Genomic DNA, 23,353 nt, shown 5'->3' on the forward strand with positions numbered 1-23,353 from the left:
TGAGTAGTTAATGTGAACGCAATTCTGGGAAAAATTGCAGTGTTATTTGATTGATTTTGGTTTCCTTTGCTTAAACAATTTGATCTTTTTGAATTTAACACTATGCTTTCAATAACATGATTGACCTTTTCCATTTTTGACTTGTTTCCTTTACATAACAATGTGATTTGATCCTTTCAAGTTTTGACTGGTTTTCTTTACATAACAACATGATCTGATCTTTTCGACATTTGACTTGGTTTTCTTTACATAACAATGTGATTTGATCTTTTCAAGTTTTGACACTTTGGTTTTATTTACAAAGCAAGGTTATCATATATCAAGCCGGTGCATTTTTACTTTTTAATATACTATACATTAACATAGTTTCAAATACTCGGCGGATTGATCACCTAAATCTGGTTACAGAAATTTACTGCAAAAAAAAGTTACTCTGTTTTTGTGAAGTTCAGTTCACTTATTATTGCTCAGCAAAAATACTGACATTATTGGGTGATAGCATTCGTACATAAATTCAATCTGCTATGAGATAGGATTCGCTTAAAGACGTGCATATTGTTGAGCTAATTTAGTTTAATTTATTTTTTTCTGTATTGGGATGTACTAAAAAAAAAAGATAATAGGTCTCAGTAATGACACCATTAATAATGCTCAGCTGGTCTTTTAACGAATCCCATCTCGTAGCTTATTGAATCTACATATGAATGCTATTAGCCTATCACGTTGTGTGTAGTTGAGCGAAAATCAAGTAATTGAATTCAGGACTGAGTAACTTTTTTAAGGGGATTTTTGTATTCAGATTTAGGTGATCAATCACTATTAGAAACTATGTCAAAGCATAATATATATGTTAAAAAAAAAATGCACTGGCTTGATAATAACCTTGTTCTGTACATAAAACCAGTCAAATTCGAAAAGATCATTTTTTTTTTTTTTTTTCGGGTGCATATAAAGATCACATTGTTATGTTACTTATGTAAAGGAAACCAAAATGCACTGGCTTGATAATATATTAATATCTTGTCTCATGTTGCTAATAATCTGATCCAATTCCATCCATTAGTGCAGATCAAAATGGAAGAAGAAAGCAAAGATTTGCACGATGAATGCTGGGAGATGATCTTTGATCGTCTCCATCATAAAAGGGACCAAGAATCAATCTCTTTAGTCTGCAAGAGATTCCTATCAATCACCAATTCCTTACGAGTTAGCATAAAGTTCTCAGATTATACACCAATCTCAACCATCTCTAGGCTAATGCAGCGATTTTCCAACCTTAAAAAGATACAGTTCTGTAACTTTAGAGGAGACCTGAATGAAGCTGTTACTTTGATTGCACGGTCAGGTTTGGACTTGGAAGAGTTGATTGCTTTGTCACACGATCAATATAAACGAGCAGTTTGGTATGAGGAGCTGAGTTCAAACATGAAGAATCTGAAAGTACTCAAATATTCAGGTGGACGTGGAGATGTTGATCTTGCCAGAATAGCAGACTCGTTTCCTAATCTTGAAGAACTTTATATCGATCATGAAGGAGAGTATACTACTACTGTCACTGATGAAGGGGTGGATTACATGTCATCCAAGCTCAAAAGAATACGTAAGATAGACCTTTCCAACAGAGCATTTATAACAGATAAGTCCCTTGTTTCTCTGTCAAAAAACTGTCCATTACTCGAGCATATTAAAATTTATCAGTATAATAAAGTGACAGTAGAAGGGATATCATTCCTCGTTAACAATAGCCATCATTTGAAATTATTTTACATATATAAAGATCTTAATATTGATACGTTTGGAGTCAATGGCTCTTCTAATTTCCTAGCCAACTTACGATCTCTAAGGCTCTACGACGTTGACATATCGGATGAGTTTCTCTTTTCTATAGCAAAAGCACGAATTTCTTTTACCGACTTGGCTGTAATAGATTGCGAAAGCTACACGTTTACTGGGATCTCAAGGCTCCTGCTGAAAACTTCTCAATCTCTCAAGTCTTTAGACTTGGGGGGATTCATGGGAGTAAAATTCCTCACAAATGAGCATATAGAGTACTTATCCTGTTTTCTCCAAAACCTGACATCAATTAAGCTCTTTAATTGTTCCAATCTATCTGATTCAGCTTTTGTTATGATCACACAAAGATGCCCTCGTCTGTGCCATTTTGCGATGACTGGTTCAAGCCTCGGAACAGAAGAATACAATTATGATGGCCTAATGAAGAACCGTGCAGTAAAGTACTTGAACCTAGCATTTCATTATGACTTTAGCCTTACAGTTCTGAAAAGGCTTCTTACCATATTTCCCGAAGTGGAGAAGCTCGACCTAAGTCATTGTAAATTCGTACGCCATGATAAACTGAATGTTCCTGATATACTAGAGTGCAGCAAGAAGCTTGTGAAACTGGATATAGGAGGATCCCATGGTATTATCGAGGATTTAACTGCAAAAGACATGGAGTTGCCAGTGTTAGAGAAGCTGATTTTGAAGTATTCATTTAGAGATATTAATGATAAATTGCTTACCAAGTTAGGGAGGGTGTGCCCCAGATTGATTCACCTGGATCTAGAGTTTTGCCTTCTAGTGACAGAAAAAGGAGTAAAGGAAGTGGTGAAATCGTGTAAACAACTGAGATACTTGAGCATAAGTTCCTGTTGGAATTTGGATATCAGTATAATAGCATGGATAGTGACAAACAGACCATCCTTGAGAAAACTGGTGTCATCATCTCGCATATACCCAGATGACGAAAACCAGAAACTCTTCCTGCAGCAAGGCTGTCTTGTCCTCAAGGATCCAAACCCACCTTGAAGAATCTGATTGGATGTTATTTGTGTAGTTTTAATTTGAGTTTATTGTAATAAGTACACTAGTAGAGTATTTTTGCAATTTCCTGTATCTGAATGTTTTATTTCCGCAACAAATATAACACGATCTCATATGACTATATTATTTCTTATAAATTATTGTTAAATTGTTTCTGTTCCATGTGCTCTTTACCTGCAAGATCCTAAAATATAGAGTATTGTGTGATTATAAGTTGCTGCTTTTCCTCTGTTTTTAGCCCTGGCAATAGTCTCCGATACAGTAGACTTGATTTAGTTAACAAAGAATTTTATCAATAATGTCTCTTACAGTCTAAATGTTCACACAGTCCATGCTTTGCCTGTTTAAAAAGTCGAAAATTTGGTCATCTCTGTTAATGTTCTGTTTCAGAGTTACTTGAAATCGAGTTTTATTAGGCATATTTCAATGAGTTAAATTACAATAATACTGCGAAATTCAACCCTCTACTACTTGACTAGTCAATTCATCATTATTGTTTACATTTGCATCTACTTTCTCCCTTTTCATTGCCTTTCTACCCTTCTTATTTCTCTTCTTCTTTCTTTTCTTCTGTTTTTGAGAGCTTTGATCTGATTTCTTCTGCTTTAACATTTTAACAACTCCGGCAAGGGCAATATCAGGATCTTCACTCCTTATAAGCTCCTCCGCTGCTTCAGCAGGACTCACGTCTGTCGTATTTAGTAGTTCCTCAATCTTCGAAAACAAAGGATGCTCCCCTGATAGGCCAAGGTAGTTGGAAGCCAGGATCCGGAACCCCGGCATTCTCAAGTAAGACATGTGAATGTGCATATCCATACGTCCTGGACGCAACAATGCCGGGTCTAACCTTTCCTTATAATTCGTTGTCAAGATGATGATCCGCTCATCTCCGCAACTAGACCACAATCCATCGATAAAGTTCAATAGCCCTGAAAGCGATAAAGTGTTGCTAACTTCGGCTACATCATTGGAAGTAGGCTCACCTCCTGGTTGAACTTTAATGCTATCATCATTATCGTATTCATTGTAATCGTACTCATCAGAAGTATAACCATTGTACTCATGATTTTCCCTTGTAAGAGGAGCCTTCTTCGACAACCCTGTGGCACAGTCGATATCCTCGATCACAAGTATAGACTTATTGGTAATGGACATCATCAAATTTCTTAAGGTAGCATCTTTTTCGATGCCAGAAAGCTGTAAGTCGTAGATACTAAACTTAAGGTAATTCGCGATAGCTGCAATCAAACTAGATTTGCCAGTCCCGGGAGGTCCATACAGTAAGTACCCTCGCTTCCAAGCTCTCCCAATCTTTTTATAAAACTCCTTCCTCTTTATAAACCTATCGAGATCATCTACAATCGACTTCTTCAACTCCGGATCCAATGCCAAGGCATCGAATGTGAAGGGATGTTTAAACGACACGGGGTGCCAATGCCTCGATGACATCCCGCCTTGATACGTGTACAGAAAAATATCCTTACTCATCTCGATCATAGTGTCGTAACTCTTCATCACGACCGAGGGAATATAGCTACCGAGAATTATATCCTTGTATTGAGGATCGAAACTCAACAAAAAGGATTTATGGACATTAGAGGCATTAATCTGCTGTTCTTTCTCTCCTTTATCATTCTTGCAAGAAAACTCCCAATGTAATTTTACATTTACATTATTTTCGTCTAATTTTACATACTCGACATACTCTTCCCCTTGCGATAGGTGGTAGTACACGTCGTGCCCGTGGTCCTCGTCCCTACGACATCCCTCGAGTTGTGTCGATAAAGGCTTGAGCTTGTTGGCAAGGTATGCTTCACAAGCCCTGTATACACCGTTGCTACAATTGTAGCCTTCGTTTTTGTAGCACTCTCGAACGACTAATGTAAAAATCTTGGGGTCTAAAATTGATGGTTTCTTGAACCAATTCAAGACTTTCTCATTAATGTATTCACGTATTTGTTGAGGGACAAATTGATTGTAAGATTGTTGGCCTAGGGTTAAAAAAGCCGAAAAAGAGGCATAGTACCCAAATATAGACCCTACATTAAATGTAGTTTCCATGATTTAAGCCAGGATAGGAATTTTTAGGGTTTTCTAGTGATGATATTCTCTCCGATTTTTAAAATATCGGAGAGACTTAGAAATTGGAGGAAAATTTAGCTAGTAACACTAGCTGTATTTCATTGAAAGAGTGAAGAACAACTTGTATTTATAGTGTGTGTTAAACCGCCTTGTAAGGGACTAAAGAGGCACGAATTTGTTTTTTTGTGGAAACCTAAAACTAAGATAAATTTAGGGGAATATATGATAAGATTTTTAGAAAGTTAATTAAGCAAATACTTGGAGGCCAAGCTCGATCTTGTAAATAAAATTAAATAATCATATTTTTTTGTTTTAAAAAAAAGCTTGGAGACCAAGGAAATTAATTTAATGCTAATCACCAAAATATGAGTAGAGGGAGAGGAGGATAATTTGGTGGACAATAGGTCATGCTGACTCATGGTAGTTGCGTGGGTTCTTTGATCGATATTTTTAAAGAAAGTTTTTTATTTTCTTGATTTATAAATGAAAAATGCTAAGGAACATCCCACGTGTTAGATAAACTAGTTAAAAATAGAAAGATTAAATTAAAACTAACATTAATTACAAGGATCGACGCGTGATTTTATGATGCTTTTCCAAATTAATACTACTTTAGGTAAGATTTTAAATGCTTATCCAACGCCCCGAAGGCGTTCGTTAACAAGATCCTTTATAAATTAAAGTATAAATAGATATAATATTTATACAAAATCAAAGATAATTCTCCGTAACATAAATTATGAAACAATCTCCTATTTCTTCAAAAAAAATAAAAATAAAAAATGAAACAATCTCCTAAAGCCTATCTTATATTCTAAAGATATATTTGGTGTAACAGCAATTTTTGTGTGTGGCCGGCCATACCGTATGTCCAGCTAACACACAAGTAACCCCCTCACCAAAGTAACTTCTGACCAACCTAGTAACCCCTGACAAAGTAACCCTTACAACCTAGTAACCCCTAACCGGACTAGTAACCCCTAACCAGTGGCGGATTTGTGTTGGTGCACACTGAGTCACGTGACTCAGCAGCACCAAAAAAAATTGAATTTTTTTTAAAATAAAAATATCAAAGAGACCACTTATTGTAGAGAGGCGGTCTCTTTGATGCTACGGGTTTCCTTTTATAAAAATATCAAAGAGACCAACTATAAAGGTAAGTGGTCTCTTTGATGCTGCTATTGCATTTCACATTTTGGAGCTGCTTTCTTTCTTCATTAAAGAGACCGCTTATACTTAATAACAGATCTCTTAAGTTATCTCATTCTTTTACTTAATTTTTGCTTCTATTTATAATTTTATATCCTATATTTGTGCAACCAATCTTAATATTTTCCCACAAATCTAAGTAAAAAATCATAAATTTAATGTAATAGTTTTATATTACTATTTGTTTGTAACATGTTATTTGTAATATTTTCAACTTCTAAGATTGAATTTTTAAGTAGTACGGAGTATTTGGTTGTATTATGGATTTTTGTGTCCTATTTTAGATTGAAATCGATTTGGTGAAATATAATTTTTTTTTTATATATATATATATAATTTTTGGATTGAAATTAATTATGAACAAGATTTGGAAAAATTATTTGTACTTTCACAAGTAATCAATAATTAAGGGGCTTCCATCGATTTTAATCGGTGGAAAGCCCCAATCCTTGTTTCTTTATTGTTTTTTTAGGTTTATAATAATACTTCCTCCTTTTGGGAGGAATTTTTCTCCCTCGAAAGAAAGGGTTTCCGATCTCCTTCGAAAGACAAGGGTTTTTCGACCTCCTTCAAAAGACAAGGTTTATCTCCTCTTTTCGAGGGAGAAATTTCTTAATTTTGAATCCATAGTAGCAGATCTAATGGATTGTCGTGAAAGTATTTCGTTGGTGAAAAAGTTATTAAGTTTTCGAATACGAACAGATGAATCAGAAGGAAAACATCCTCACGGCTACAAAGGATCGTTAGATTGTCTCTCCAACAAGGCTGTAATTTTTAGCGATATAAGCGGGAGATGCTCCGCAGTGCAAGATCTACTCGACGATCGTAGTTTTTATGAAGGAATATTCTATTTGATTCAATATCTTATGTATTTGTTAACGTCGAATCTCTATTGTAGATGTCGTATGACTTTTAATTAATGAAATATTTTTGCTTTTCAAAAAAAAAAAAAAAAGTAATCAATAATTGATAGTGACTCACCAAGTCGGAAATCCTGGATCCGCCACTGCCCCTGACCAAGTAACCCAAACCAAATTAGTAACCCCTGACCTAGTAACCCATAACCGAATCGGTAACCCCTGACCGACCAAGTAACTCCTAACCTAATTAACCACCAATTCCACCACTAAAGAAGCCACCAAACCACCAATTCCAACCACCACAACAATCAACCATCTCTGACTCTTCAATGTCCTAAGAAACTAAAAATTACACTCAACTCAAACAATGGAGTCAACAACTAATATAATTGTGAATAACTAGCTTTAACAAACTTTAATTTACAAGCATTTATCACAAATCTTTCTATTAGCACCAAATCAAATGATGAACTACACTTATTTGGTACTGAGGGAGCGAGAGAAGTAATTGTATTAGCAGGTTCTACATTTTCAAAAAATAAATAAATAAAAATAAAATAAGGTTCTACCAATTCTAGTCTTCACATCACACTAATTGTAACCATGGATTCCGAGCTTCGATTTTCGAAAATGTCGTTGTCTTAAACGGCGGTAAAATCACCGTCATTGGAAAATCAGACGACATTCTCCGCCGTCACCATGCTTCCGATGTCAGTCTCCACGACCTTCATGAAATTTGATTGAGATTGGAGAAAATGGAACCCTAAAAAGGAAAAAATCTGGAAATTGGGGATTAATTGAAGAAGATGAATTGAAGAACAGCTGAAAAGAGGAAAGTGAAAAAGGAGAGATAACGTGATTTAAAAAAAAAATAAAAAATTGTGGTTGGCCACACCGTGTGGCCAGCCACATGTAAAAGTTTGTGTTTTGCATGCGGCTAACCACATGGTGCAGCAGAGGTTACTTGTAGGGTGTTACTGGTTTTGTTAGGGGTTACTTGTAGGTGTTACTTGTATTCTGGGGTTACTTGTATGGGTGTTACTGGTTTTGGTCAAGGGTTACTTGTAGGTGTTGTTTTGTCAGGGGTTATTTGTATTCTGGGGTACTTGTATGGGTGTTACTTGTTTTGGTCAGAAATTACTTATAGGGTGTTACTGGTTTAGTATGGGATTTTGGTCTGGAGTTACTTGTAGGAGTTACTCAAAATACAAGTAACCCCACGATATAAATAACCCGTACAAGTAACCTCATAATACAAGTAACACCCTACAAGTAACCCATATAAGTAATCCCAAAATACAAGTAACTCTAAAATACAAGTAACACTCTACAAGTAACCCCCTGTCGCACCATGTGGCTTGCCGTACTAAAAAACCTCTGTTTAAGTAATTAATGTAAATCTTTATTAGCAAATCATTTCTTAGCATTAATTAAAAATATTTTTACAAAGATATTAGTTTTATAATATCAGTTTGAAGATTATATAATGAAAATAAATCATACAAATATACTTTCTTATATCCAATATTTATCGGTGATGGACATCATCAAATTTCCTAAAGGCTAAGGTTGTGTAGGTCAGAAGCTGTGAATTGTACTCCTTGTCTCCTTCCATCATCTCTAAGGGCATGTTCACATTTAGTAACTGAACTAAACTGATTGGAGCTGAACTGAAGTGATTGGAGCTTAACTGAATTGAATAGAGTTGAAATGAATATTTTATGAGAGAAAGAAATTAAGAGTTGAACTGAACTGAACCGAACTAAACTAAACTAAAGTAAACTTAACTGATTGGAGCTGAACTGAACTAAAATTAGGCTGAAGTGAACAGACCCTAAGTGATTGAATGAAAAAAGTAAGATAGGGTCCAAAGGGGGTTATTGCCTTATTAATTGGTTGATTAAAATTGAATAAATAAACAAGGTAGTAATATTTATAAAAAAAAAAAAATACTTGCAAAAAAAGTGAATAATAAAATTATTAGATAAGAGATTTGGCTCTTTAAAAGTGAATGAAGTAGTAGATCGATGATAGTGAAATGATGAGACTTAGGCCCCGTTTGGTTTAACGTAAAACATTTTCAATGGAAAATTAGTTTTCATGGAAAACATATTTTCAAGGAAAAACACCATTGCAAATTAGTTTTCCATTTTTTTGGTTGCATACAAGAAAAGTCCAAGAAAAATAAAAAAATAAGAGTGGAAATGTAGGGATGAATGAGAGGGAAGTAAAAAAAGAGGTAAGGAAGAGAGAGGAAAATGTGGCTTCCCTTGTTTTTGGAAGGAAAATGTTTTCCATCATTAAAGATGGAATTTTCCACCCTTGAAAAATTGTTTTCCACTCCTTAACAAACCAAACAAATGAAAATGGGAAAAAATGGAAAATTCATTTTCCATGAAAACCTTTTACATCAAACCAAACAGGGCCTTTATTAATTAAACGTTTTCCCTCAAATGTTAAGAAGAGTTGCAATGCCAAATCCGCAAATTAAATATGATTACGTAGTACTGTTTTATAATTTCCCAATTTCATTGTTTGGGCATAAAAGAGTTAGCAGTTTCCAATCAATTGGAGGAAAGTCGCAAAACTGGCAACTCAAATTTGCCTAAGGGGTGTCAATATAAGGTGTGTGGTGTGTCAAAATGAGTTCATAACTTCATACGCAGTTGAAATATAATTAGTAAATTTGATCTCATAATAAATCCACTAAATTAAATTTTAATGAAGTCAATATACTCAAATAGTAGTAGTATACTAGTATACATACATACTCATTAGTCAATAGTCATTAATCATTCACCAACCAATTCAAACACACGTTAATAACAACAATTCATCATCAATTATATTACTATATATTACAACCTTAATTGCAATTCTTATACAATAATTTGGCCTGATTTAGCTTCCGTATTTAAAGGTTGAACATACATTTATAGAGCTATCTGAAAACTAAGGAATACAATCGCGCAGATGATGCCTTAATATATCATAGCTTTAGGAGTAGTTTTTTGCTGCACACACACACCACCTGTAAGAGGTACAGGATTCGCGCATGTGCTACCTGGACAGCAACCAGGTCCAAATGTAGGGTTACAATAAGCTCCTACGGCTGCACACATCAAATTGTTTTCCATAGAAGTGGACGACATTATTGTTGCAATTCTCTTGTTTTCAGCCTCCAAAGGCTCCGTTGGAGCTGCATGAATAATATGCAATAAAAAATAAACACGCTAATTATATGTAAGAAATATAGAATGCTTATAATGGAAAAACAAGGATTAAGGGTACTTACTATTCACCTGGTTTTTACTTATTTGAACTTATTAGTCTTTATTAGAACTTATCATATAACTACTAATATATAAAGCTAAACTTTTAGTCAGGTCACGAAATAACGACACTTGGCATTACAACTTTTCGCCAAGTGTCACGCCACCTTGGATAGATTTTAATAGACTTCATGCATAAAAATCGCTAAGTGTCACACCACCTTGGATATATTTGGATAGATTTCATAAGATAAAAAGTTAGTTTAGAATAAGATTGTTAGTTTAGAGTATTACTTTTGATAAAATACCAAATAATAAACTTATAATTAGGCCACAAGACAACATCATTTAACGTTTTATTTTCACATACCAAGTGCCGTACCACGTTGGATAAATATAGATAGACTTTGTAGCAAAAAAAAAAAGTTACTTAAGAATTCTATATTCAATTAAATTGAATCATAATATAATTTTTCCCCTAAAAAAAATCATAATATAATTTTATCTTAAGAGTCCATAAAAAAAACCCGGGCATCGCACGGGGCACAAAACTAGTTTTAGCTATAAATTAAACTAGGGTAGCCCTAATTAAGTGATTAACCCTTATCACAACTTATTTGAACTTATTTTTTCTAAACTTATCTTATCTGAACTTATCCGAAAAACATTTCTATTATCATCTACATTTTTTCTTTTGGGGACACGGGTTTAAACAAATGGAAGTAAATAATATTATTGAAGGACAATAAACTAAAATTTGTTGTGATGACAAGTTGGATATGCACTTAATCTACGCCCAGTCACACTACATCTTGTCGATGCTACACCAATTAAAGGTTTTACTAATTCTAATTTTTATATACTACGACTATAAAATTTGATTGACAATAAAAAGCCTAAATCAACCAAATTAAAAAATATACTTCATATAAAATTCAAGATTTTAGTAACCTGTTGCAGCACACCGCACGATTATCATTGCTAAAGTAGCAAGTGCAAAGAAATTGGGTGAGACCTTCATCATTTTAACTCGTATCGAAATTATTAATCTCTTGTATAGCTAAATAATGCTTTCATTGCCTTTAATTTCCTCACATTAGCTTTGTTATTTATAGAAGCTTAGGTTGGTACGGTACGCTCTTCAACATAAAAGGGGAAGTATAAGTTTTGGATTAAATTGAAGCCGTTGGTCATCAGATATAGTAACCTACACATGCATTTTTTGACGGAACTTACTCATGCATTTTGTGATTAGTGTTAAAATATTCATTATTATTCCACATAATTATATGGAGGTTGTAACTAATACTCGTTTGTGTGATGACATGCTAAGAAATTTTTTATCTAACGAAGTTGGCTTCAGGGAAGGACTCAGAAGAGAGAAAGCTCATCCGAGTATGTCTTTTATAGAGCCTTCAAAAGCTGATCCGAATTCAAAAATTAATCCGAACTCGATCATAACTCGAACTGTTTGAACTTGAGAAAATAGAGTTAACTATAAAACTCTCATTTTTTTCACCTTTTGAGACCTCTCACTTTTGTTTTTCCACCTTTTAGGACCTCTAGTTAACTTTCCGGTCATTTAACCCACCATAGGAAAAGTAAGTCCCTTAATTGGCTACTTGACCCAAAATAGTTAGGATTCGTTTGGCATTGCTGTGATTTTCTGTTTTTTGGTTTTTTGTTGTATAAAAGTATAGGATATATGTCACATAATGAATCAAAAATTATTTAAACTTATTAATAATAATTTTGAAAACTGACAACAAAAAAGTGGAAACACATTTTTCTTGTTTCCTGTTTTTTGTTATTAGGTCGGGTCAGGTCGGGCTTGGTTTACTATTTTTTCGGATTCAGATGGGTTGGTTAATAATCAGATTTGATTCGGTATTTTGAGTCGGGTAAACTTTTGACAACTCTAAGTAGGAGTAGGGAATAGGGACTAGGGAGTACTACTGTACTATCTGTACTACACTACTAGAGTACTTAACCCTTGTTCTTCCTTAAAATCATCGCTTCTCTAATCCAACTTCAAATAATCAATTCCATCCAATTTCACTACAAAACCCTCCATTTTACAGTGTAAAACAGAGAAACTGACAGTGGCGGAGCTAGGGTGGGTTCAAGTGGGTTCATTGAACCCACTGATTTTTTGAAAAAAATTAAAAACTTTTTTAAAAAAAAAAAAAAATCAAAATAGGTTTAAATAGAATATTTGTGTATTATATGACAACAAGTAAAGTTGTAGCCCAGTGGTTATTTTTACCTCCCATCACACAAGAGTTTGTGGGTTCAAAACCCATAACTCACACTTTTTTTTTTAATTTTGTTTCCTGAGCTTTCCCTGCTTCCAGTTTTCCTCTTCCTCATTCCCCCAAATTGCAAAACCCTAACTTCTTCCTCCTTCTCTTAATCTCTTCCCGTTCTTCCTCCTTCAGTCCTTCTCTTCCCGTTCTTCCTCCTTCTCTTCCCGGCGCAACACGACAGCAGTCAGCAGAACGCCAGAACACGGTGGCAGCGGCAGCGCACCAGCCACTCACCCGCAGGCCAGCAGACCCACCGTCGTCCGTCACAGCACTGACAGCCTCACAGCCGTGTATCGGTGTATGTAGGTAAGTGAATTTGGGGATTATTTTTTTGCAAATGTAATTTACTTCTCAATTTGGGGATTTTTTTTTGCTAAATCATTGAATACTTGAAATTGCTAATATACATAACGAATTGCCAATTTTTTTGTAAATTGCTGAAGTTTGGTTATAATTATCTAATTTACTTCTCAAGTTCTCAATTTGGGGATTTTTTTTTGTTACATTGTTGAATTTCATATGCTATTTTCTGTATTTCGTTTTCCGCCTTCTAGTTTTCATAATTTCATATGCTATTTCGTTTTCTGCCGTCTAGATTTCGTTTACTAATTGAGTAATTGACTGTAATCTTTAATTACGATAGTTTTAATTAGCTTTCTAGATTTATCATTCATTCATTGATTTCATTCTGCATTTATCATGTGTGTGTAGCAGACTAGCAGAATATACCTATTATACCATGAGTTTAGAGTCATTTTGGAAACGTGCCGGGAAGTCACAAAAGTCTTCAACTTGTTCTTCACCTAGTTCAAGGGATCCTCCAATAGAAGAACATGTGTCTCCTAATGATGATGAGGTTCCTATTGCTGCAACAATTCCACCACCTGAGAACACAGGTCCAAGTGTTCCAAATACTACTGTTGACTCCGATGATACTCGCATTTATGATGTTGATCTTCTTCCACATGACCCTGGAAAAAGAATTCCAATTATGGAGTATCCTCCTAATGATCGAGATGCCGTAAGGAGAGGCTATATTACAAAGAAACGTTGTGATCCACGCACACATAATTTTCCTCAAAGAAAAGTTGGAGGTATGCGCCGTTTTAATGTTACTTGGTTTGATAAATATGAGTGGCTTGAATATAGTGTTGAGAAAGATGCGGCTTTTTGTTTTATGTGCTATTTGTTCACTGATAAAGTTGATTATTCTTTGGCTGTTAATGATTCCTTTATTAAAGGGGGATTTAGAGGATGGAATAAGACTGGTAGATTTGATGTTCATGTGGGTGGTATTGGTAGTTTCCATAATCAGGCTAATGAGAAAATATAGTATGTTTATCAACCCAAAGACATCAGTTGCTGAATTTCTTTGCACTTATTCTAAGGAAGCTGCATTGATCCTTCCGGTTGCAACTGCAAGCGTGGAACGAGTGTTTTCCTCAATGACATACGTAAAAAAATAAGTTGCGAAATAGTATGGGTGATCAACTATTGAATGATAATTTAGTCACTTTTCTTGAAAGAGATTTATTTTCAAGAGTTAGTGATGATGATGTATTGGAACACTTCCAAAGTATGAAGACTCGAAGAATGCTTCTGTAGTTTTTTTTTTTCATTTTTCTATGTGTAATCTATTTGTAATCCATAGTTTGAACATATTTATGTACTGAATATTTAATTATTGTATTTTTATTCCTTTGTTAATTATGATTTCAAATTTCGGAAGTTTCGAACCCACACTTCGAAAATCCTGGTGACACCACTGGAAACTGAACAATACTCTTCCAAACCATCTAATTTTCGAAAAAATCCTCCCAAAACTCCCAGTTAAATCCTTACTTCGCTTCAAATCTGTTTCCAAATAATGGCTTTCCACTATTTCCTCCCCTGAATTCACCAAATCCCACCTCCAATTCTTCTCTTCACCCCCTAAATTAATCTTACTTGCTGGCCAAAATCGAGTATCAGGAGAAGAATTCTACTTGCTAAATCATGACGAAAACAACAACAATTACGAGCTTAAGCATTTCGTTGAATTGGAATTTGAAGATGTGTTTGATACTCCAGTTAAATTCTTCAATCTTGTGGGTTCTTGTAATGGCCTTGTGTGTTTGCATGTACAACAACGGTCCGGTGAGGAGGCGTTCATTATCGGCAACCCGGCTACTCGCCGTTATCGGAAGATCATGATTCCTGAGGTTGTATATGTAAGTTCGTTCTACGGTTTTGTGTTTTACTACGAATTATCAAACGATGACTATAAAATATTTGGTGGGTTTTCGCCTTATGATGGTGGCTCTGTTCAATTTTATGTGTTTTCTTTGAGTGCTGGAATTTGGAGTCGGATTTGTGTTTTAGATAATCTTGTGAGTTGTGAAATGGGAAGAGCTTGAGGAGGTTGTGTTGATTAATGAAAGTGTTTACATTTTGGTTGAATCGCGGAATCCTATATTTGGGTTTGATTTGAGTACAGAACAGCTTAAGGAATTGCCGCGGATGAATTGGCTGGACGACTATGGTAGTGTGCGTTTGTCCAAGTTGGGAGGGTGCTTGTTGTTGCTTTGTACTTATTTTGAAGTAGATGATGTTTGGATGTTGAAGGATCCCAGTGATGTTACTTCTTTGGAGAAATTGTTTACTGTCAATCATACTAATGTGGAGTACTATGGTTTCTCTGAGACTGGCAAGTGTTTGCTACACACTGAGGGGAAAATTAGGGTATTCGATCCGATTCGGGAGACTCCAGAGATGTCTCAAGGGGGTATTGCTTTCGATAATGGTGACAGGGTTGTTCAATCAAAAAGCTATATTGAAAGCCTAGTTTAGCCTTTCTAAAGCCAGGATTAATGAAGGTAATGGAGAGAAGGGAATACACTCATTTTGGTAATTAATATTAGTCCTATTATAATGTTGCTATTTCCGTTGGCCTTTTATATTATGTGTAGTTGCTTATGTATGAACTTCCTTTGCTTGATGATGGTTGGTTTTTTGGAATATATCTTCGTTTGTGTTATGATAGGGTTAGTGAAATTAGTAGTGAACTTATGATTTATTCTTTTATTTTGATCTGAGGTGCATAATAGGCAACAGCTTGACCGGTAATGACAAAACAATACTCCGTAGTTATGCAATCTCCAATAAGATGTTTTATGTGGTGTGCTCTTGTCAATAATTAGTCACCTCCCTTTTCTTTGGCAACATTATTCTAGGAGTAATGTGCTATCTTGAGCAGAGGATTTTGTGTCAAGCTCTGTAATTGTTAGTTCAATCTTCCATCTGTTCATCATATGAGCATTTACTTTGACTGTTCTAGATGTTTGATATCGTCCAGCTCCAATAGGATAATTAGAGGGTTACTATTATACCAGTTATACTATCAGACATCTTATGCAAGAAAAAAAAGAAAAAAAAAAAAAAACCAGCTTGAAACTTCCCATGTTTAGCTTGGTTGAAAAATGGAGTATTCTCTTCCATTTTTCTCATTTTTTCATTCTAGAGACTAGGCTTTCCCTCATTCTGCAAGCATTTTGTTTTAAATCCTTTTTGAAAATCAACATGAAAAAACAAGTGATCCACAATCTCAAATCCCCCTGTCATATGTACTTTGTAGAAAGCTTGCCGTATAGAGTTAACCACAAATTAAGTTCTCTGTGGGTAAGCCATGTTCCAAGTTCAAATGCCACTATTTTCTGGTAACCCTGGCACCAATTCTTTTATGGTATCATCCTGCTTCAACAGGACTTGAGAGGATTTTAACATCAAAACTATAACTTCTGAAAATTATTGTTCTTTATGGGAAATTTTCGGATGGCAACCTACAAGGAATTATAGTTTTAGGTGATATGGAACATCCATAATGACTGAAGTAAAGTAGCTCTAAGGTGGCAATCGTGGCATTCCACACGTTTAAGAAATTTTCCGTTAGGTGGCCAGTATTCACACTATAGATTGCCTGCTGGTTGTTTGAAACCTGCAGATTTCCAACTTCTCTTTTCCTTATACTGTTGTTTTCTACTTGATACACATACAACTATGGTATGTTGTCCCTACATACAACACCACTAGAAATTTGACACATCAATAAAAGAGGAGAGAAAATTAGGAGTCAAATATAAATGGAATTTTAATGGAACTTGGGCACATTATTCTAGCCAATAAAACATGACACATTAAGGTTGTATGCAGGAGTCACATACAACAATTGTATGTGTAGCCTTTACCAATGCTTGGTGAATTGGACATTGCATAAGGGTTATAAATTGAAGTACTTTTAGACAAGTTGTTTAGGTGCTTTAGCTTGGTTATATATAGGCCAATCCTGATGTGTCCTTAACTCTTGATTCTTTAGCTGTGTGCCAAGTGTCAAGTGAGGTGGTGAATCTTCACTAGTTTTAAATTACTACATCATTTACCAAAACTTATTGGAGGGATGAGATCAGTTAGTGCTTTCTTGTTTATGATCAGAGTACTAGTTAGCTTTCATCATGTATGATACATGCAGACTATCTTTTTTTGGGGAAAAAAAACTTTAGTTTTCTCCTGCCTAAGATTAATGATACAGGGGTTATACTTATAATATGTAAGCAGCAATATGGAAAGTTGAAATTTGTTGTTGTGAAAACTTGCATGTATTAATAGTTTTACAGAATCCGTCAACTTAGCTTACAACATAGTATACTAGTTAACTAGCAGCTACAAGGAGTTGAAAAGATTGCCTTTCTTGCTAAACAGCCTGTCTGATATGGTTTCTTTGGGCCTTGCAGCTACGAAGAATTTGATAAGTTTGCCTTTCATGCTAAACATCCTGTCTGACATGGTTTCTTCGTGCCTTTGAGTTCAATTTAAGGATGATGAGAATGAAGAGAATGGGCAGAGTAAAGAATCTTAGCTTTTGTGTTTTAAGTGGTATCTTAGGTATAGATTAGCTTGTTTAACATATAAGTAGAATGTACTAGGTTCCTGTCAACGTTGGCCTTTTGAGTGTAATTTTCTATCACAAACTAGTACCTGTATTGTATAACCATGTGTATTAAACTTTTATGCTTGCTGTTCATCTGCATTTGGCCCGGGATTTCATTTCTTTTTGCAATATGCTAAAGCTAAACTGTTAGGAATATTGTGGGGGAATGCTCTCTTTGGTTGCTTATGTTCTACCTAAATGTTCTACACCTTTGGCTGCTACTCTGAGGGGGTGTTTGGTATGGAGTTAGTATAGGAAACGGAATGGAAATAAATTAGGAGGGGAAAGGGTAACAAATAGTGTTACCCTTACTAGTTGTTTGGTACATCAAAGGAAACGGAAACAGTTATCACCATTCCATTTCCTCTTGTTTGGTATAACAAACGGAAATGAAAAATAAGAAAGAATAATACAATATTGTCTATGCTACATATTTTACGGTAAAAAAAAAGATAAAAATAAATAAATAACTTGTATTGCATATAAATATATAAAGCAAAGTTGGCACTCATTAATTATCCAAACATTGACTAATAATATGTCAATCATCATATGAATAATCCTAAGACATAACCTATATTGCTCAAGTTGCATATGTTTAACAAAAAAACAAAGACATTGCTCAAGTTGTTACTTCTTAAGAAGATCAATTGCATATTGTTTTTTCATATTTAATGGTGCTTGATAGAAGATGCGAAGCTTATGTTCTTCCGCCATGAGAATAGTAGCAACCTCTAAAGCTTCGGATGGAGAAATGCCATCTAACTTCATCACCTCGTCCAATACCTTGTTCACCTTTTCATCCATCCTTTGCTCCCTTTCTTCCGCTTTAGACCATGCACTAGCCATAGTCCCGAGATTAACATTGATATTTTCAAATATCTTCCCAAAATTGTTGGAACAATCACGGAGGGAGGCCACCAAATCATCATCATCATTCCTACACAAACTCTTCAAATTTACCTTGTTCTTTCCTTTCACCTTAGTCTCCTTTGCCTTTATAGAGGGTTTTCCGGATTGAGTAGTAGAATCACTTGCGGAAGAATGAATTGTAGAAGCCTTCACTTTTGCCATTTTTGAAGGAGTTATATGATCATCCTCTATCTTCATGGGGCGTTTTCCGGATTGACTTGTAGAAGAATAAGTGTCCGAATGAGTAGAATTCACATCATCTTCTTCATCACTCTGGACATTGAATGGTTGCTTATCAATCTCTTGATCCATTTCTTCTATAGCATCAACAAACGACTCACTTGCATCTCCGGTAGCTTTGTCTTTTGCGTATATCTCCGCAAGAGTTTCATAGTGAATGAATGGAACTCTAAACAACCCTTTAGCTTTCTTATGAGTCTGCCATATAAGAGAATGCAACAAGTCAAAACATGAAAATCAGAATTGAACCAAGCAACTATAACCACACATACTGTAGCAGAGTGCTTCAGCAGCAGTACATACTAGATTCTGAGATATAAACTTTCTGCTTATCCTACATATTCCCATATCGCTGCAAAAACTAAAAATTCAAAAACAAAGACAGCTTAATAATTTTAAAATAAATACAGCTTATAAAAAAAAAGTAATAGAATCACACCGTCAAGTGATCATCAACAAGATACAATTACTCCATCTACAATGAATAAATCCCAACCAAACTTTGACAAAGTTGTTAATCACATTGTGAACCAATCTGTTTCAAACAACTCAGAATTGCAAAATCATAAAATCAACTTAAAACAGTAAATTAATAAATCAACTTCTTCAATGTTTGGGCTGAATATGCTAGTTTCAGTAAAGTTGTGGAGGATTCATGGGTGCAAACTAGACAAGGGACTGCTATGTTCAAGGTAACTCAAAAACTCAAATCAGTGAAGATGGACTTCGAGAACCTGAACTACCAGTTATCCCCTCCCCTATCACCTATTCCCCTCCCTGCCCCCTTCCCTTACACACACTGCTTCTCTCCCTACTTCTCTCATATTCACTATGAGCAGCAATTCTCTCAGGTCATATGAACTGTCCAGCAGCAGTTCTAAAGTGTAATTGAAAAAAATGAACAAAGAGGAATGAAATAGCAGTTCATACCTTCACCCATTCATCGTACACGACCTTGTCTACTTGCAACAATTTCTTTTCAGCATCCCATCCAAATCCTGAGGTAGATAACATTTCTGCAAATGCACTATATTTCTCCGACCAATGCTTGATCCTCGACTCAATGTGGGGAACCGCTCTCAAGCCACAATTAGGAAGTACACCATTGATCATCTCTTCCAACTTATTCATGTAACCATTATTAAACTCATTCTCACACTTCCACTTCGGATCGCAACTCAACTCATGCAAATATCTTATTAGAACCGCATCTTCTTCATACGTCCAATACCTTTTATTTTTACCTCTTCCTCGATTGCTAGCCTCCATCCTAAGCAAATTAGAAATAACATAACGCAGATTAGAAATAATAGAAGACAAATTAGAAATAAACAGAACATAAGGCAGATTAGAAATGAACAGAACAAAAAGGCAGATTCAAATTGGCAGTGGCTTCAAAATGCACAAAAACAAAAAAAAAATGCATCTATATATATAATATAATCGAAGGTAAAAAAAATCATACATTTTTTGCTATTGACCATGTCTACCTCTCGCCCTCCAATCATTAAACATATCTTGGGCTAATTTGTTTCTAAAATTGGTCCAATGATCTGAAGTAGCAACACTTGTAATAAATTCCCTTTCATCATCGGAATCACTTTCGGAATCATCATCGGATTCATTCAATTCATCTTCGTTTATATCATCGGTAGGCATGAATTTTCTAAGTAGATTATGCAATAAGCAACAAGCCATCACGATACGTCCATGAGTTCTTATAGGGAAAAATGAAGGGCTTCTAAGAATACTCCATCTTCCTTTAAGTAGGCCAAAACATCTCTCAATCACATTTCGCGCCCTAGCATGTTTCATGTTATAGAACTCCTCGGCACTTTCGGGTTGTCGATCCGTCCATTCTTTTAAATGGTATCTTTGACCTCTATATGGAGCAAGAAAACCCTCACAATTCGTATATCCCGCATCAACCAAATAATAATTACCTTCAAAGTTATTAAAGGAAAGGATTACTACCTACCAAAACTAACAAAACTTATACATTCACAAAAGAATGAGCTTCACTTACCTCGAGTTACCCTAAAACCGTTTGGTCTAGAGAGAGCATTGCGAAGTACACGCATATCATGGGCCGAACCCTCCCAACCAGGAAGAACATAAATAAATTGCAAATTGGGTGCACAAACACCCAATACATTCATAGCAATTGTTCCTTTTCTTGTTCTATACTTTGGTCGTTCTTGTGAAGGAACATTTACATTAATGTAAGTCCCATCTAATGCCCCTAAACAATTCTACAAAAATAAGAAAAAATATTACTTATATACAATCAAAAATAAGAAAATCCTAGCAAAATTTAGGGGCTTAAAAAAGACCAATACCTTGAAAAATTTCCACCTTTCATCTTCACAATCATCCAATATTGGTGTGGGATTGTAAAGTAATACTTCATGTAATTTGAGAAGAGCCCTTAGACAAAGGTAAAATTGTCGGCTCACGGTTTCTCCACTTCTAAAGAAATATTGTCCAATAGACCTATTCTTCTTATGGTGAGCCAACGTGTATAAAAACATGGCTACGATCTCTTGAAGTGACATATTTTTTGTTCCACTCAAACCCCCAATGTCTCTAAGCATCTCACAAATAATATTGAAAGTTCTTCTATTAACGCGAAGCTCACTCTTGCATTTCACATCACTCTCTTTATAAAGCCCTCTCAAAACTAACATTCGTAGCAACTTTTTGTTTCTTTTTCTTTCTTTCAATTGAACACCCTTTATTGTAACAACACACATCATATGCCACATCCAATACATCATCAAAATAATAATAATCATTGAAATAACTAGTTGTATTTGTTTTAGCTTTTTCTTCCTTGTGGAACGCATAAGTCGGGGCATTGTAGAAATCTTGAAAAACTAGTCCAAAAAATATACAATAGTATCAATATACACTAGTATCACAAATAACATCAAAATAATAAACTCCTTATTCAGAGTTGGAAATCAGATTCTGACTAAGCTCTCTGCTCATATGAACTGTCTAGCAACAAAACTATAGATTGGCCTTCAATAGCATTCAGTTTTGCATTACAGTCTTCAGAAAAAAAAAAGAAAAAAAAAAAAAAAGAGCAGCAGATTCAAGGCAGTCTAGAGACAAACTACTTGATGGGAATAAGCTACCAAAGGATTAGAGCTAATACAACACATCCAATACATCCACATGAACATTATACAATATACATCAACCCAATTGCTCAAGATTGTTGGAATCATCTAAACAAATTACAATGTCTCAAAATTTATAATAACCAAATCATTATTATTATTTTGGCAGCAAATCAATAATATAATGGAGAAAATAAAAATATGAATACAAATTACCCTTCATGTAGTATTCAGAGACTAACTGCCTTCAACCTAAGACGATAAAAGCCATTCAAGATTGGCCACTACCTAAGTTCCTCAGCAATCAGTTTATGATGACAAGGAAAGTTCTGCTTCAAAACCCCTTCCAAAGTTCCAAGTATCATAAGTTCAAAACTTGCATTTATTCGATTTCACGTGTCATGGCGATTGTATTCTACTCATGTCAAAGCAATTACAGGCAATAATAACCAACAATTACAAGCAATAATAGCAATATATACCATCAAATTGGGGAAACCACAAAATAGCCAACAATTACATGCAATAATAGTAATATATACAATCAAATTCAGCAAAATATCAACGAAAGAGAAGAGAAAACTTCAATCGAACAAGCAAATAAGGAATTCAAATTAGAAAGCGAAATTGATATCATATAAACCCTAGTAATTGAATAAGCGAAATTAAAGAATTTGCCGTACTTGAGATTGTAGATTTCTGTAGATTTTAGGTAGAAAATTGAAAATTTTGCAGCGAAATCAGGAGAATTGCAATTTTCATAGGAAAATTTTCAGAAAAAATGTCGAAGGAGGTTGGGAATTCTCAGGAGAAGGGTTGGATGAGAGGAGAGAGGAGAGAGAAAACTTTGTTTTCTTTTGTTACAGTAAGGAAAGATATTTGTTTCCCTTTGCTTTCCTCTGGAAACAAAATGATGGAAAGGGTTAGAGCCAAGAAACGGTTTTTGTTTCTTTACCCATTAAACAAACACAATGTAAAGGAAACGATAACAGATTCCGTTTCCAACTCTATCAAAAACCCATACCAAACACCCCCTGAGTGTAATTATAAAGCTACCATGTAATTAACATACCAAATTGTAGGTATGTTAGGATTGCCAGATCGTCTAGAACATAGTAATTTACCCTCCATATTGATGTTTTCTTGTGGATAAGTTTCAGTTGCCTCTCATATAGTATCTAGTCTGCTATGCTAAACAATCTTAACTGTATTCCATGAGCTCATTTACGGCCGGGTAACTCTACTTTGTCCACACATTGTTTATGACTATATGATAGAAATTAAAACCATGTCCGAGAAATTAAAACCATGTCCGAATAACTCTACTTTGTCGATACATTATTTATGATTGAGTTTAAAACCAATCCTAATTCCTTGACCAAAAGCAACCATCGTGTGGTTAATGTACTTTTTAGATTGGAAACAGATTCGATTAAACTGATACTATTACCGTGTGTTTAGTTTGAAGGCATGATAACCATTACTATTACCTAAGGATAATGGTGGTTATCCCTCATTTGTTACCTCTCAAAAACTTGGGATAACAATTACCCTTACCCTC

The 23,353-nt window shown here is 34.9% G+C and overlaps 4 protein-coding genes across 6 annotated transcripts; 1 reads left to right on the forward strand and 3 right to left on the reverse strand.

Moving 5' to 3' along the window:
- The first annotated feature begins 1,074 nt into the window (after nucleotides 1–1,074).
- On the forward strand, nucleotides 1,075–2,808 carry LOC110703062 (F-box/LRR-repeat protein 2-like). Its single transcript, XM_021880821.1, has one exon. It carries the CDS (start codon nucleotides 1,075–1,077, stop codon nucleotides 2,806–2,808), a length of 1,734 nt encoding a protein of 577 aa, XP_021736513.1.
- Nucleotides 2,809–3,235: 427 nt separating this feature from the next.
- Nucleotides 3,236–4,884, reverse strand: LOC110703063 (AAA-ATPase At2g18190-like). Its single transcript, XM_021880823.1, has one exon. The coding sequence runs from the start codon at nucleotides 4,882–4,884 to the stop codon at nucleotides 3,280–3,282; it is 1,605 nt and encodes a 534-aa protein (XP_021736515.1). The 3' UTR covers nucleotides 3,236–3,279.
- A 13,182-nt stretch (nucleotides 4,885–18,066) lies between these two features.
- On the reverse strand, nucleotides 18,067–22,758 carry LOC110703211. 3 transcript variants are annotated; one of them, XM_021880967.1, is made up of 5 exons: nucleotides 22,476–22,758; nucleotides 21,007–21,543; nucleotides 20,133–20,919; nucleotides 19,598–19,937; nucleotides 18,067–18,865 (listed from the first exon to the last, which is right to left on the reverse strand). In XM_021880967.1, coding segments are annotated over exons 3-5 (1,062 nt in total). In that variant the 5' UTR covers nucleotides 20,135–20,919; nucleotides 21,007–21,543; nucleotides 22,476–22,758; the 3' UTR covers nucleotides 18,067–18,145. The 3 variants fall into 3 exon arrangements, with proteins under 3 accessions (XP_021736659.1, XP_021736660.1, XP_021736661.1); XM_021880968.1 differs by lacking the exon at nucleotides 22,476–22,758 and having other exon boundaries at nucleotides 21,007–22,389; XM_021880969.1 differs by lacking the exons at nucleotides 20,133–20,919; nucleotides 21,007–21,543.
- LOC110703064 (protein ALP1-like) lies at nucleotides 20,141–21,354 on the reverse strand. The gene is made up of 3 exons (XM_021880824.1): nucleotides 21,007–21,354; nucleotides 20,694–20,919; nucleotides 20,141–20,610 (listed from the first exon to the last, which is right to left on the reverse strand). Exons 1-3 carry the CDS (start codon nucleotides 21,352–21,354, stop codon nucleotides 20,141–20,143), a joined length of 1,044 nt encoding a protein of 347 aa, XP_021736516.1.
- Nucleotides 22,759–23,353: the final 595 nt, after the last annotated feature.

This window comes from Chenopodium quinoa, unplaced genomic scaffold, assembly GCF_001683475.1.
Source record: "Chenopodium quinoa cultivar QQ74 unplaced genomic scaffold, ASM168347v1, whole genome shotgun sequence".
NCBI classification, from domain to species: Eukaryota; Viridiplantae; Streptophyta; class Magnoliopsida; order Caryophyllales; family Amaranthaceae; genus Chenopodium; species Chenopodium quinoa.

Bases quoted from the DNA above. Each gene is read 5' to 3' on its own strand.
- LOC110703063 (XM_021880823.1), bottom strand. From the start codon at position 4,884: ATGGAAACTACATTTAATGTAGGGTCTATATTTGGGTACTATGCCTCT.
- LOC110703211 (XM_021880967.1), bottom strand. The intron at 18,866-19,597 runs GTATGAACTGCT...CTTATATGGCAG, and splicing joins TGTACGATGAATGGGTGAAG to ACTCATAAGAAAGCTAAAGG.
- LOC110703062 (XM_021880821.1), top strand. From the start codon at position 1,075: ATGGAAGAAGAAAGCAAAGATTTGCACGATGAATGCTGGGAGATGATC.
- LOC110703064 (XM_021880824.1), bottom strand. From the start codon at position 21,354: ATGTTAGTTTTGAGAGGGCTTTATAAAGAGAGTGATGTGAAATGCAAG. The intron at 20,920-21,006 runs GTATTGGTCTTT...TTATTTTTGTAG, and splicing joins AAAGGTGGAAATTTTTCAAG to AATTGTTTAGGGGCATTAGA. The intron at 20,611-20,693 runs GTAAGTGAAGCT...ATAACTTTGAAG, and splicing joins CGGTTTTAGGGTAACTCGAG to GTAATTATTATTTGGTTGAT.